The sequence below is a fragment of the Oryx dammah genome, unplaced genomic scaffold (assembly GCF_014754425.2).
Source record: "Oryx dammah isolate SB20612 unplaced genomic scaffold, SCBI_Odam_1.1 HiC_scaffold_7, whole genome shotgun sequence".
Taxonomy (NCBI): domain Eukaryota; kingdom Metazoa; phylum Chordata; class Mammalia; order Artiodactyla; family Bovidae; genus Oryx; species Oryx dammah.
The window spans coordinates 36,850,216-36,865,096 of record NW_024070191.1 but is presented as its reverse complement, the minus strand read 5'-3'; the positions used below and the strand labels follow the sequence as shown (position 1 = coordinate 36,865,096).

At 50.3% G+C, this 14,881-nt stretch overlaps 1 protein-coding gene across 4 annotated transcripts in view; it reads right to left on the bottom strand.

The window, feature by feature from the left end:
• Positions 1–14,881, bottom strand: part of CSGALNACT1 (chondroitin sulfate N-acetylgalactosaminyltransferase 1) — a 339,385-nt gene that overhangs the window by 6,653 nt on the left and 317,851 nt on the right. For all 4 annotated transcript variants that reach the window (XM_040243275.1, XM_040243276.1, XM_040243274.1 and 1 more), the window contains 2 exons: positions 5,639–5,817; positions 4,695–4,789 (listed from right to left, as the gene is read on the bottom strand). In XM_040243275.1, the coding sequence (XP_040099209.1) occupies positions 4,695–4,789; positions 5,639–5,817 (274 nt within the window). The remainder of the gene's footprint in view (positions 1–4,694; positions 4,790–5,638; positions 5,818–14,881) is intronic.

Genomic DNA, 14,881 nt, shown 5'->3' with positions numbered 1-14,881 from the left:
GCTTGGCCCAAGGCTAGGCGTCCACCGAGGAGATCCCTAGAACTGTTGAGATTGGACCCACAGATAGAAAGGCTTCCGCCTTCCTAGGCTCCGAGCAGATGGCTCAACTTCTTAGAACCTCTGCCCCCGGCTCCTGGACAGGGCACAGCAACACACACGGGCGATGTCCACCACGTCAGAGGAGGAGACCGCAGACGACGGTGATGTCGGAAGGGCAGCATCGCCCGGCCGGGATTGCACCCGTTTCCAGCGCCCTGCTCATCGCAAGGCCACCTGCCCCTCCGCCAGCCCCGTCTCCACGCCCGGACCCCAGCAGGCACTGCCGTGCTGGCCACACCCCATGGGATGGTGGTCACGCGACGGGAGTGATGACTTCCAATCAGGACCGAACGCCAAGCACAGGTCGGCCTCTCCCCACAGATGCAGGAAGGCGGCTCCCTGTCTCCACGCTCGGACCCCAGCAGGCACTGCCGTGCCGGCCACACCCCGCGGGATGGTGGTCACGCGACGGGAGTGATGACTTCCAATCAGGACCGAACGCCAAGCACAGGTCGGCCTCTCCCCACAGATGCAGGAAGGCGGCTCCCTGCAGTCGCGCAGGAAGCACGCTGGGTCAGAAGGTAGACCAAACTATTTCCACTACGTCAGAGACAGGCTCCCCAGAACCAAGGCTGCTGCGTCTGGCCGGCCTCATGTCACCAGAAACCCCACAGGCCCGGGGTCTGCAGGCCTGCCTCTGGCCTGGCGCGATGCTCCGCTGACATCCTGGGATGCTCCGTGAACACCTTCCTAGAAGGGCCTGCCCTGGGCCAGGAATCACGCAGTGAGCAGCAGACACCCTGGTCTGCGGGTCTCGGAGCCAGGCTGCCCCGTACCCTGCCATAGGCCCCTGGGGGTCTGGGCCCCGAGGCTGCACCGCGTGTGCACGGGCCTCGAACTGGGAGACGGAATGACTCGTTCACTCAGCCAGTCGGGGCTGAGCGCCGATCAGCACCAGCGTGGCCGTGACGGAGACCATTTCTTGAGAAGGAAGGTATTTCGCAAGCAAGGGCTTTCAAAGAATGGGTTTAAGAATGGACTCAACTGCCACCTGCTCCAAGACTTGCAGTAACTCACACTTTTCCACCAGTCTCCTTTTACCTGCATTAAAAAATGAAGTCTCTTCTGAAGGATTTCGTGCTGGATCAGGACTCAGTCCTGGGAGCTGGGACCCAAAGTCAGACCCTCTGCCCCCTGGAAGCACGGGGAACCGAGAACACGCCCCCACCTCCACTGCTGCAGTCAGGGAGTACCCAACCTGCGTCCCAGCATGGAGGCTTCTGAACAAGCGGCACCACCCCTGAGCTGCAAGGTTCTCCCTGTGACGTGAGCGGGACAGTCCTTCTCATGGGACCACGCAGGCAGAGAATGCCAGCTGCCCCAAGGCCACGGACACAGCATGTGTTAATGGGACTCTCGGTTCTCAGGGAGAGTCTGCTAGTGGAACAAACAGAAACAGACCGAAAGGATGGCCCAGGCCCAGTTATCAGTTCTTAGAAGTTTAAACTGAAATTCAGGCTACTGGCAAAGTCCTCTTTGGACGAAAGGAGAGAGAAGGGTCTAAGCAGAGAGAGCTGAGGCCGTGCCTGCACACCAGGCATCATGGCCTCAGTGCTGGAGAGGAGATGGCCCTGGGCAGGGGGGCAGGGCGGGCAGCTTGGGAGACCCCGGGCAGGGCTGCCCACCTGGCAGAGCAACAGGTCACACCTGGGTGCAGGGTCTGCAGACAACTCCTCTGTGGATCAGTCTGAGGGTCAGATTGTGGACAGCAGTTCACCCCCAAAGGAATCAGGCGTCAGGGCTGTGCTGGTGTGGCCGGGACCAGCAAGGAAATTTCTCCTCAGCTCTGTTCTGAGACGTCAGAGGGCACCCAAACTAGGCCCCGTGGGAGGACTCACGTCTGGAAGACAGGCAACTCCTTCTCCCTTCACAGATGGGGCTTTGAACACTTCATTTGGAGCACACCAGAGGCCTGTGGGATTTTAGTTCCCTGACCAGGGATCGAACCCGTGTCCCCTGCATTGGAAGCGCAGAATCTTAACCACTGGAACATCAGTGAAGTCCTCAAAGATTTTTTTTTTTTTTAAATAGAATTAATCTGTGTTTTGGAATCGCATCTCTGGCCTAAGGTGACAGAGAGACTGGAGTGTAAGGAGAGAGGATTTCTGACAGCTTCTTGCCGGGGGCCTCAGCAGGAACTGACAAGGCTCAAACCAGGAAAGGGGATGTCTGAAATTAGCAATTATTTAAATTAGGGTTATTCCTTTCTTGGAAGGCTGTTTCTACACTAAAGCATCAGCAAGGCCTATCTCAGGTTTAAAACTCAATAGGTCAAACAATAGTATGAAATCCCATGATTTCACTTAATGCTGATTACTAACTGTACTCAAATGTACAGAAAGAAGTAACCCGAACACAAAAGAAGTCCCCTTAAATTTGGTTTCTCACCTTTGTCTGCAGGCAAATGTCATCCAGTGTCACAGGCAACAGCCAGAAGTGATAACTGGTACCCAAGTCACATCAGCAGGGCTGCTGGCAAAGCCTGCCTCTTGTCTGGACGTGGCTGTCACCTGTCACAGCCGAGTTCTGCATCTGGGCTTTGCCTTCCCCTCGATACTGACGTGTTCCAGCGGAGGCTCTCGAGACTTTATTAATATGTATGTGTCGGATGTTTCAAGACTGAGCCAAAATGAACCCCTGGCAGGAAGTCTTTCCTAATTCACCCACCTCCAATCACGACCTTTTATTTTAGCCCCTCTCTGCACCCACATGTCCACTCTCCACCGAATTAACTTCTGGGGTTGGATGTTCTCCTCTGACATTTCCCTTCTATTTCTGTTCTCACCTAGATCTCCAGCAAAACTGTTTCCACCACACTAGGTAAGTGAATCCCTGTATTGACCTGAGCTCTAGCTGGCTGTGTGACCCAGGCTGAGTCTAGGAGAAAGAGTGAAGGTCTCAGGTGGACTTGGAGGTGAGTGGTCAAGGTTGCAGGAGAGCTCAGAGGCCTCGGAGCTGTGGACACAGCAATCTGAGTTCTGCTTCTGACTTAACCACTCATTCTGAGGATCCGAGAAACTGGTTTGACCAGATCCTCCGGCTTCCCTACAGAACCGGCAACAAAAGGATGAAACTTTTAACCTGTTCAATGAAATGAATTCCCTGCAAGCAAGTAAGGCCTTGATTTGAAGCTGAACCATGAAGCCCATTCAACGTCAAATGCAAAGCAATACTTTGTTTAAACTCAGAGGAACTTTTATTCTGAATGGTTGAAAGAAAATAAACCTGGAATTCGATTCCCACTGGAGCCCTATGAGAAGCTAAGAACTCTATGGAAAGGAAATGTGAAATTTCTCTGTCTCAACAGGGGCGGTTATCACCCCTAAGTAGGTAAACATTGGTTCTTGGGGAGTGAAAAACTCTTCCAGTGTTGATGTGCGAAGCACCTTGCATATACACACAGCATGCAGAGTCGGACAAAGAAGCTGCGATACTCAAACTTCCCTGGGGGAAGAGAGGATGATGGTCAGGCTCCAATTGGAACGGGGTACAGAATCACCCTTGTCCAGCCTGGAGTAGCCCAAGCTGGAACTTTCTGGAAAAGGTCATTATGTATCAGCCGCCAGAGAAGAACAGGAAGGGGACCCAGGATGAGGCGGGAGAGGGATGGGAGACAGCAGGTTTTCCTACATCTGGAAGCTTCAGCACAGAATCCGCCCTCCAAAACAATTTCTTAGAACACGTGTTCAATGAAATCAGCTTCCTTTCCCGCTGCAGAAAAGCACTGGGGACTCCAGCACTCCCCAGGGTCACAGGGCGGCTCCTACTCTCCACCGTGAGAGGCGACAGAGCGCAGCTTTACCTCTCCACAAGAGATGGGGCCTCCAAGGCAGTGGCCCCTGCCCACAGCCTGAGCCAGCATTGGCTTTAGACAAGCACCCTGGTCCCTGCCGACGATGCAGCCAGGTGACAACAACCCTGGGGGGCACGACTTCTGGAGGCACAGGACCCTCTGCTACCCTCACCCATCTTCCTGAAACCTACGCGGTTTCTCTGCTGAAAGGACCAACAGAGACATCTCAGCTTAAGGAACGCCTGGGTGCTGTGTCTACCCATCACCTGTGCACCAGGATCTCAGCACAGAGTCCCTCCCACACTCCTGTGAAAGCCACCTGGCCGGTGACACTTCCAAGGTTAATGGAACGGTAAGCGGGAGCAGTGACCTGGCCTCGCATCCCTAACTCGCTGTGTCCCCGGGGGGGTCAGCCACCTCTTCCTAACTTCCATCTTCTACCTGTCCAATCGGAGCCTGAATCTCAGCTTTCTTACCTCGTAGTGCTCTGCAATAATAAAGGGAAAATGTGCTTCGTCCATAATACAATGATACTGGTTTCCAAAATGCCAGAAGAAAGCTATAAAGGTATGGAACTACGTTTCTGTAAGGTACTGCTCCTGTTTACTTCCCACTTTTAAATACTGCAAGTACTTTTTAATGGATGAGGTGCTGGAGCAAAGGCCAGAAAATCTGCCAAACTTACAAATTGCTTAAGGAAGCAACCCCCAGATTTCCACTCACCTCCACTCGTGGCCAGGTGCCCCGGGGACGACAGACATGAAACAGCACCTCCCACCCAGGCCCCAAGGGGAGCACTCACCAGCTGCTGCTCCAAGGCAGGGGCTGCGTCGCGACGGCCATATATCACGCCAGGGTTGTACTGGCTGAAAAGGACCGGATAGAACACCTTCTTCCCTGCAAGTCAGAAAGCAGACCCTCGCTCAAAGAGACAGATAAAGCTACTACGCTTAGTCATTCATAGTCAACCCTCGGACACACCTCTGGCGTCTGCATGCCCGTCCCTGCTTCTCTTCACTAGACCCTGACAGATCTTAGAACTGCAGCAGGTAGACCAGATGGACAGACGTGGATGCCTGACTTCCTAGGACAGGGGTGATGCTCTAAGGGCTGATGGCCAGTGGCTCCAGCATGGGACACCACCAGTGGGAATGGGTGTGAACGAGGGTCTTAATGCCCCCTGCCCTGCCAGATCTTAACCCTTTAACTACTGGCTCTCGGGGCAATCGGCCAGGGTGACCTCAGGCAGCAGGCCAGGCAGACCTCAGTCAGCTCCCTCAGACTCAGGGAACCCAGGGTGGCTGCTCTTTATCCACTGACACAAAAGCATTTCAGGTTTTTTAACAACCGACACAGCCATTCCAGTGGCTAGCAGTTGAATGTCTGCCTTGCCGCTAAGTTCCAGGCTTTCAGAACAGTTTTTGGGTCATGGGTTCTTTCTGCTCGGGGCCCCTCCTGCCCTGGGGGCACGCCCTCCCTGTGGTTTCAGCCCACGTCCTCCCCACCTCACTTGCTCCTGGTTGTCCCCTGAAGCTGACCTCCCAGGAGAGAACAGAAAAGGGGTTATGAACATGCCTTTGGGACTGAGAGCCCAGAGCTACAGTGGCCGACAGGCCCCCAGCGCGATACCAAAGGGAGAATCGATGAAACAGCTCCCGTCTCCGTAACCGGGGGGCTGAAGGCTGATGTGGGAGCTGGTGGTCAGAGTGAGCTGTGCCGAGAAGGGTGCCCGGGAGGGGAGCCCACCTGGCTGCGTGTTCAGCCTGCAGGTGTTGAGGAATTCGGAGGTGAAGTAGATGTCCACGTCGCAGAAGAAGAGCAGCACGTTGCTGCCCTTCCAGGAGCGGGCGCCCACGTCCAGCCCCTTTCCCCGAGAGAACTCCCCGCTCAGCTGGATGAAGGTGAAGTTCCTGAAGTTGGCAGCTCTGAAAGGGGAGACCAGACACGTCACTCAGGGGCCCAGGCTCGCAGGACAGAACTCCCTGGAAAATGCACAGCCAAGGCCCACGGCATCTCGCCACATGTCCTCTGTGACCCGAGGGTGCTGGGATTAAGGGCATGAAAATATCTAGTGAAGTTTTGATGTATTTTGATGCTCAGTCATGTCCAACTCCTTGTGACCCTGTGGACTGTAGCCCACCAGGCTCCTCTGTCCATGGAATTCTCCAGGCAAGAATACTGGAGTGGGTAGCTTGTCCCTTTTCCAGGGGAAGTTTGCAACCCAGGGATGGAACACAGGTCTCCTGCGTTGCAGGAAGATTCTTTACCGTCTGAGCCAGTGTAAGTACCAATTTATTTTTTGTTCCTTCCCATATTGAAAACAACTGATATGGCTAATGTGAGGGAGAGAACACGAGCCAGTGAAGACCAGGCAACAGAACCTGGGACAACCCTGTGGCCCTGGAGCCAATGAAACCATTGGCCAAGGAATTATATGCTGCAATGGCCCACCAAGCAGTTCCTCATCAGCACTGAAGTCCAGAAGCCCAGCAGGATGGTCTGAGTCTATCCCCAGACACGCACACCTGGACCCGCTTTCCCACCCACAGGTGAAGCAGCCGATGCCAAGGACACGACGCCGGGATTCAGAAGGTTGGGGCGTCTGGGGCCTGGCTCTCCTGTGCATCAAGGCTGTGATCTAAGCAAGCCCATCAATCTCCTGGAGCCTCGGTTGCCTCATCTGTAAAACGGGAATAACGACACCTTCCTTAACTGCTCAGAGTTACCGGTGAGGCAAGCACGGCCAAGAGCATAAAGCACTGGGTAAGCATCAGCCAGTCTGTTACCAGCACAGGGCTGGGTAATGGAGTCTGGGTGCTTCTTCACTTGGCTGTTCCTGCCCACAACCTTCTGAAATGGGGCATGTCTTGAACAAACGTTCCAGGAATTCATCTAGTTCCGAGTGGGACAGGGGCTGTCCTCTCCCAGAGAGAACCAGAGACCCACTCTGTTCCCACGGAGCACCCGAGTCTGCCTGTGCAGGCCTCGTGTCCAGCCAGCACCCCCTCCTGCTGGCTGCGCATACCTCTCCTGCCCGATGGCTTCCTCGCCCCTGGCTCGGAGCCCTCCCTCAACACAGCCTACCCCACCCCCCAAGTTCTCTCTAATCTCAATGCCTCAAAAGAGGTTCAAAAACCCGTGTGGTGGTGGTTGAGTCACTAAATTATGTGCAACTCTTGTGACCCGTGGACTGTAGCCCACCAGGCTCCTCTGTCCATGGGATTCTCCAGGGAAGAATACTGGAGTGGGTTGCCATTCCCTTCTCCAGAGGGTCTTCCCGACCCAGGGATCGAACTTGAGTCTCCCACACTGCAGGCCGATTCTTTACCATCTGAGGCACCAGGGAAGGCCCCGCAACAACCCATTCCCACTGTCTGAAGTCTGTGACTGTCTTGGGTGAAGGTCAACACGAATGCAGAGTCATGAGCTCTACACGCACAGCTTAATCAGCAGAGCTAGTTCTGCTGCCCCTTCCTGATCTGCCACCTCCCTTTAGACCTGGGTGTGAGCTTGGCTGTGTTTTATCCTGGAAACCTGGGCCCAACCCTGTCCGAGTCTGAGGCCAGACAAGGCAGGAGGCCCGGTGCCTGGTGGAGCACTGGAGGGTGAGTCAGGGGCCCTGGGCCGGGCTCTGGAGCCGCCCAGCCCCACTGGGTGCTCAGCGGGTGCTGGGGACTAAACGTGTCCACAGACGAACAACTCCAGTCCAGCCCCGCCCCGCGTTACCCGGGGCAGTCACTCCACTTCTCACTGCCAAGCCTCACGGATGCACTCAGGCCCTTCACAAGCTCAGATTCTACTGCTGGTGAGTCAGCCCAGCACCTGCTCTACGTGAGGGGGACGCTCCTCTTTCGGAACTCCGTCTCGACTCTTCTCCCCAGGTAGGCGGCCCCGGATCCTATTTCCTGAGGTGTGCCTTGAGGTTGCATCCCAAGGCTTCCCCCAAAAGGAATGGTGTGGCCTCCTTGTCCCCAGAGAAGACGTCCAGCTGACATGTGGCCTTTCACCATCCTCCTACTCCCCCGGAGGTTTCTGCAGCCTACCTCCCCCTGCCCTACCTGGTCACTTTCCAGGATGGTTCTACCCTTAAGAGATGCCTGACTCTCCACCTGTTTGTCTGAGCCAGCCTCCCAGAATGCGTTCCCCGCCCGGGGGCCCGGCTTCCTCTCAGAGCTGCAGCAGATCTCTGCTCTCGACAGCTTCACAGTCCACACTCTGTGGGGCCCACCCAGCCCACGGGGACATCCGTCAGCTGATTTCCAGGGCAGGCAGGGCTGCCCTGCTGAAGCATCAAATCCCGGTTCAGATGTATCTGACCCATGACTCAGGTGCCTCCTCCCAGAGGCTTCCCAAAGTCATTAGAGGTTTCAAATAGAAAAAATGCTTCCTATTTGAACAACAGCAAGTAACTTCTGCCAAGAGTAGAGGAAGGCAGGTCCCTGAATTGTGTTAAAAGACACACAGGATTTTCGTCCCAAATAGCCTACAGTTTATCGGTGCTGACATACCAAATATTTACACAAATAGTGTATTTGCAACTTACTGTATAGAATGTCACACATTTACACAAAGTCGAGTCACGGTGAATAGTTAAACCAATACAGGCAGCGTTAGAAACTGAACTACCAAGGCTTCCCTGGTGGCGAAGGGGTAAAGAATCTGCCTGCCAACGCAGGAGACTCGAGTTCAATCCCTCACCCAGGAGAGTCCCACATGCCACAGAGAAGCTAAGGCCGTGCGCCACAACTACCGAGCCTGTACTCTGCAACGAAAGAAGGCACCGCCACAAAAGAAGGCACCCCCACAAGAGAAGCCACCGCCACGAGAAGCCCGAGCAACACAGCAAAGAGTAGCCCCACTCGCCACAGCTAGAGACAAGGCCTCACAGCACGGAAGACCCAGCACAGCCAAAAATAAATAAATTATGTATATATGGACTTCCCTGGTGGCTCAGACGGTAAAGCGTCTGCCTACAATGCGGGAGACCCGGGTTCAATCCCTGGGTCGGGAAGATCTCCTGGAGGAGGCAGTGGCAACGCACTCCAGTACTCTTGCCTGGAAAATCCCATGGACGAAGGAGCCTGGTAGCTACAGTCCATAGGGTCACAAAGAGCCGGACGCAACTGAGCGACTAGCACTTTCACTTTCTTACTGAACTGACAGCGGGGAGGACGAGCCGCCTGGGGGCTGAGCGAGTGGCAGGAAGATGACTGAGCAAGAGCTGCAGGTCTGGGGGGATGGTGGCCGGGGTGGGGGCACACGTGCCCTACACAGAGGTCAGTCTCATCTGTTCCGTCCCCTGGTTCCCCAAACCCTGGTCTGAAGTGAAAGTGAAAAAGTTGCTCAGTCGTGTCCGACTCTCGGCAACCCCATGGACTCTACAGTCCATGGAATTCTCCAGGCCAGAATACTGGAGTGGGTAACTGTTCCCTTCTCCAGGGGATCGTCCCAACCCAGGGATTGAACCCAGGTCTCCCACATTGCAGGCGGATTCTTTACTGCTGCGCCACCAGGCAAGCCCAAGAATACTGGAGTGGGCACCAGCTCCTGCCGGCGGCGCGGGGACCGTGTACTAAGCGCGTTCAACACGGAACACCGCCTTGCTGCAGTGGGTCGTGGGTGTGGGGACGTGCACAACACAACCGCCTCCGCAGATGCAGAGGTGCAGAGGCCGGGGGCCGTGCTGAGCTCTGTCCATCACCACTCCCTCTGCCAGAAGACGGGCACAGATGGCGTGGACATGCGGGGACCTCCTCCATCAGCTCCGTGGTCTCCTCCCTGGGGATCCACTTCCTTCACGGTCTCCAGGGAAGATCCTCGTGGTCCCTGTCGAGTGGCATCCCCTCCTGCCCTCCCGTGGGACGAGGTGTCCTCTCTGGGCCCCCAGGCGTCGGGGCCAGTCCATCCTCCATCCTCCGGGACCCAGTGCCTTCTCTCACACCCTGTGCACTTGACCCCCACCCCGGCCTGTCCTCTAAACCCTGCAGGACAGGGGCTGTCCTTACCTCTATCGTCAGGGGTTATCAGCGCTTGCAGTAAACAGCGCCCACGGGACACAGAGCACCTCCGTAAACACTGGATAAGTCAGGAGATGAGTCCATGGACTCAGATCCAGGGCCTGTGGGAGGCGCTGCCCCAGGACACCACCCCATCCTCTGGGGTGGGTCTCCCTCCCCAGTCATGAAGACGCCCCAGTCAACTCTTTCTCAGGCACAAACCCAAGCTTTACAGAAGATTACAAATATGTCAGTAAAAGAAAAAAAAAGAGCACCGAGGAAAATAAGATGTAATTTGGTTTGAAATATTTCACTTATCCATACAAAGAAATGTAGTATCTAGCGGCATGTCCAGAGTAACAAGGGTTTCTCAGGTAGCACTAGTGGAAAAAAATCTGCCTGCCAGTGCAGGAGACACGAGAGATGCAAGTTTGATCCCTGGGTCGGGAAGATCCCCTGGAGGAGAGAGCATGGCAACCCACTCCAGTATTCTTGCCTGAAAAATTCTATGGACAAGAGGAAGCCTGGTAAGCTAGAGTCCTTGGCGTTGCGAAGAGTTGGACACGGCTAAGCAACTGAACACACAAACGACAAGAGTAACTGCCTTGTAAGAAACGGGGTTTTTCACAGCATCACATTTTTTACTATGTAATTTCTTGTTATGAATCAAAGTCAGCACTTCCAGATGGCCCCAGGATTACTTATAATTATTTCTTCTCTTTTCTTCTTGAACTGTAATTATTGACTGACAAAATTCTTGAGCTTCTCCTTCAATTCCTTTCTCTTAACATAAGTCCGATGCCTGGGGTCTCCTCCAAGTTAGGTATAGTCATGCTGACAGAGGTTAAAATGACCCGAGGAAGCTACTGTTTCAACGGAGACTTAATTTCTCTAATTGACTTGCATTTCCCAGAGCTGCTGGCTTAAAAATGATAGAAGATCTTGCTGTCTAATGTGATCTACTCTAATATCAATATCTTCTGACCACTGCAAGGAAATAATCTTAATGTAACACTTCCCACAAAAGCCCTTCATTAAAAAAAAAAAGCACATTTAAAAATTTACACAGAAATATATATTTAATGTATAACTTAAAAATTTAAATCTAACATCCCTGAATACTGACATTGCTTATGACTTCTACTTACTAAAGGGATATGAATACAGTAAATAATTTAAAGCTAAGCATATTCCTAGCTCGTTTTCCATAGCAGGCATTTAAAACAATTTAGAGTTCTCTAGTTTCTGAGCTTATATACAGGCCTGCTTATGCAGTTGCTTTAGCAAGTTTCTTTTGAAAAGACAAACAAAATTGACATCCTTCAGCTTATTATCTTGAAAAATAACAGAAATGACTCAAATCAACAAAATTATAAACAAAAAAGGGGACATTACAGCTGATACCACAGAAATACTAAATTTCATGAGACAACTGTGAACAATTACATACCAACAGATTAGATAATAGAAATTGATTAGTTCCTAGAAACATACATCTTATCAAGACTGAATCATGAAGTAACAGAAAATCTGAACAGACAAACAATGCCCAAGGAGGTTGAATCAGTAGTCAAAAATCTCCCCCAATAAAAACCCAGGGCTGGCTGACTTTACAGATGAATTCTACCGAACATTTACAGAATTAATGCCAATCCTTCGCAAACGCTTCCAAAATATCGAAGGGAGAAGAACATTTCCAAAGTCATTTAATGAGGCCAACGTTACCCTGATACCAAAGTCAAACAAAAACACAGCAAGAAAGGAAAGCTACAAGCCAATATCCCTGAACATAATGCAAAATTTTCAACAAAATACTAGCAAACTGAATTCACGAGTTCATTAAAAGGATCACACACCATGATCAAGAGAGATCTATCCCTAAGATGCAAGGATGGTTCAACATCTGCAAATTAATAAAATGTGATACACCACATTAACAGAATGAAAAATAAAAATTTTATTATCATTTCAATAGATGCATAAAAAATTCAAACACCCTTTTATGATAGAAACGCTCAACAAATTAGGAATAGAAGGAATGTACCTAAACATAATAAGGGCCATATTCTCTAAGTCTACAGCTAACATCATCGTTCTCTCTCAAAGTCACTCAGTCGCATCCAACTCTTTGGACCTCACGGACCTGTAGCTCCTCTGTCCATAGAGTTCTCCTGCCAAGAATACCGGAATGGGTAGCCACTCCTTTCTCCAGGGAATCTTCCCGAACCAGAGATCAAACTCAGGTCTCCCACATTGCAGGAAGATTCTTTACCGTCTGAGCCACCAGGACAGCCCACTAACATCATAATCAACAGTAAAAATTTAAAAGCCTTTCCTCAAAGGTCAGGAACAAGACAAGAGGTCCATTCTTGCCACTTTTATACAGCATAGTATTGGAAGTCCTAGCAAAGTAATTAAGCAAGAAAATGAAACAAAATGCATCCATCTTGGAAAGAAAGAAATGAAACTCACTATTTGCAGATGACACGATACTATATATGGAAGACCCTAATGACTTCACCAAAAACCCATTAAGAACTAATAAATGAATTTAGTAACGTTGCGGGAAACAAATTAACATAAAAATCAGTTGTGCCTTTATCAGTACAGATGTATAATTACTGCTTTATGCAGTTATCTATTAAATGAGATAGGAAAAAAGCTATACACAAAAAATATGTTTTTACTGTGTCTTCTGTTTCCCTACATAGTTACTTTTCTGGCACTCTGTTTCTTTGTATGGATTTGAGTTTACGTCTAGTGTCTTCTCCCATCAGCCACAAATACTCCTTTCATTATTTCTTATTTACCAGTGACAGACTCAGTCCCTGTTCAACTGAGGATGTCTTGATTTCTCTTTTATTTCTGATGGATGGTTTTGCTGAATATAGAATTCTTGGTTGATAGAACTTTACTTTCAGCACTTTGAATATGCCATCCCACTTTCTATCTTATAAAGGATTCCTTGGACCTGTGGAGCTGCTTCACTGCTGCTGCTTATGTAAATAGAGGAGAACAAATCTAACGCCATATTGGATCTGTTTCTTACTTTAAACTTGGTATTCTACTGCTTTTGCTACAAGTTAAAAATGTTGCCTATAGCCTGAAATATACAAGAAGACTATTCTCAAGGTCTTGACCTTTAAAGGTATAACATTTTTCCATTCATATAGAGATAAAAAGTTGCAGAACAGGGAATAAGGTTTGTCTTGTTGGAAGTTTACAGGAACATTGTGACCTGGCCTACCTGAACAGCTGCAAGAACAAAGGATTCCAACACCAAGAGGTTTTGCAACAACCAACCACATCCCCTCCCCTTTCAGTAAAAGAGGAACTTGAATTCTAACTGGAGGAAGATGGTTCTTTGGGACATTAGTCCACCACCCACTGGCTTTGAAAATAAAGCCACTATTTCTTGCCCCAACACCACATCTCTCAATTTATTGGCCTACAACGTGGTGGGCTATACAAGTCTGGACTCAGTAACACTGATTCTTTCACTCTTTGTCTTTTGACTATTTGTTGCATTTCTTAGAGTTTTCCTGTTTGGAGTTTTTGAGCCTCTTGGATCTGTAGTTTAATGTTTTCATCAAATACAGGGAGTCTGGGGCCATTATTTCTTCAGATATTTCTTCCTGCCTGTACGTCTCTCCTATCTTTCTGGACCAGATATCTCCCAGTGTGTCTATGTTGGCATGCTTGACGGTATCTTACAGGTCTCTGAGGTTTATTCAGTTACTTTATTCTTCTGTATTTTTGTTTCTCAAACTGTATCATATCAACTGACCTAAAGTTCACTGATTCTTTCTTCTGCCTGTTCAAACCGGATTTTGAGGCCCCAGAATGAAATTTTTATTTTAAATATTGTACTTTTCAACTCTAGATTTTCTATTTGGTTCTTGTTTCAACTGATCTTTCTTTATTTGGTGAGACAAGGCTCTTGTATTTTTCTTTACTTCTTTAAACATGGTTTCTGTTCATTCCTTGAACATATTTAATACAGTTGACTTCATGTCTTCGGCTATTAAGGATTAATAGGAACAGTTCCTAATGACAGATTTCGTTCCTGCACATGAGCCATACTTTCTTACTTCTCTGCATGCCTCATAATTTTTTTGTGTAAAGCGAAACATTTCAATAATGTAATATGGCAGCCTTGGAAATGAGACTCTCCACCCTCTACAGGCATCATTGCCATCTGCTGTTGTTGTTTGTTTAGTGACTTTCCTGAACTAGTTCCGTAAACTGTACTCTTGTGTGTGACCCCTTAGTGGTAAGCTAGTGATTAGTCAAGGGTTTCCTTAAACGCCTGAAACCAACAAGTCTCCCAGTCTTTGCCACGGGACTCTACGAATGGTGGGGACTTTATGAATGTGGTGGGGCATGCCGCCAACACACAACAGCCAAGCAGGGGACAACTTACCCGAGCCTTTACTTCCTGCAAGAGTCTCAAGGTCGGTCAGAGGTCAAAATAAGGGCCTGCTTAGGTCTTTCCTAGGTATGAGCACAGCCTCTGGATCCCCAGGAAGGTGCTGGAGCTTTCCGAGCCCCTTTGGAGGTCGCACTGCTCAGACTCACCTCCTGAGCTTTTTGGTTAGTCTGCTGTTTGCCCCCACTCTTTTCTACCACTTCAGGAAGCCACAATGTTAAAGACTTCCTATAACTGTTTTCTGACAAACATCTCTGGATAAAAGGTTCCACTGTGAGAGCTCCGAGTCGGGTCAAATGAAGACAAGCTTGTGAGGAGGATCTCCCAAGGAAATCCCCAGGCAGGTCAGCTAATGACAATTCTCTGAGAATAACGCTCTCAAGGAGCTCCAGCCACATACTTGCTCCCAGTGGCTGCCAAGCTGTGGCTCCTATGGGCTGCTGGCCTTCAAGGTTATTGACAGGCTGAAGGCAGGGAGAAGGGTGGAAATGGGGCAAGTTTAAGTTCCCAAAGCTCCCTGTTCACACCGAGATTCAGTGATTTAGAGAAGCACTTTCTAGTCTG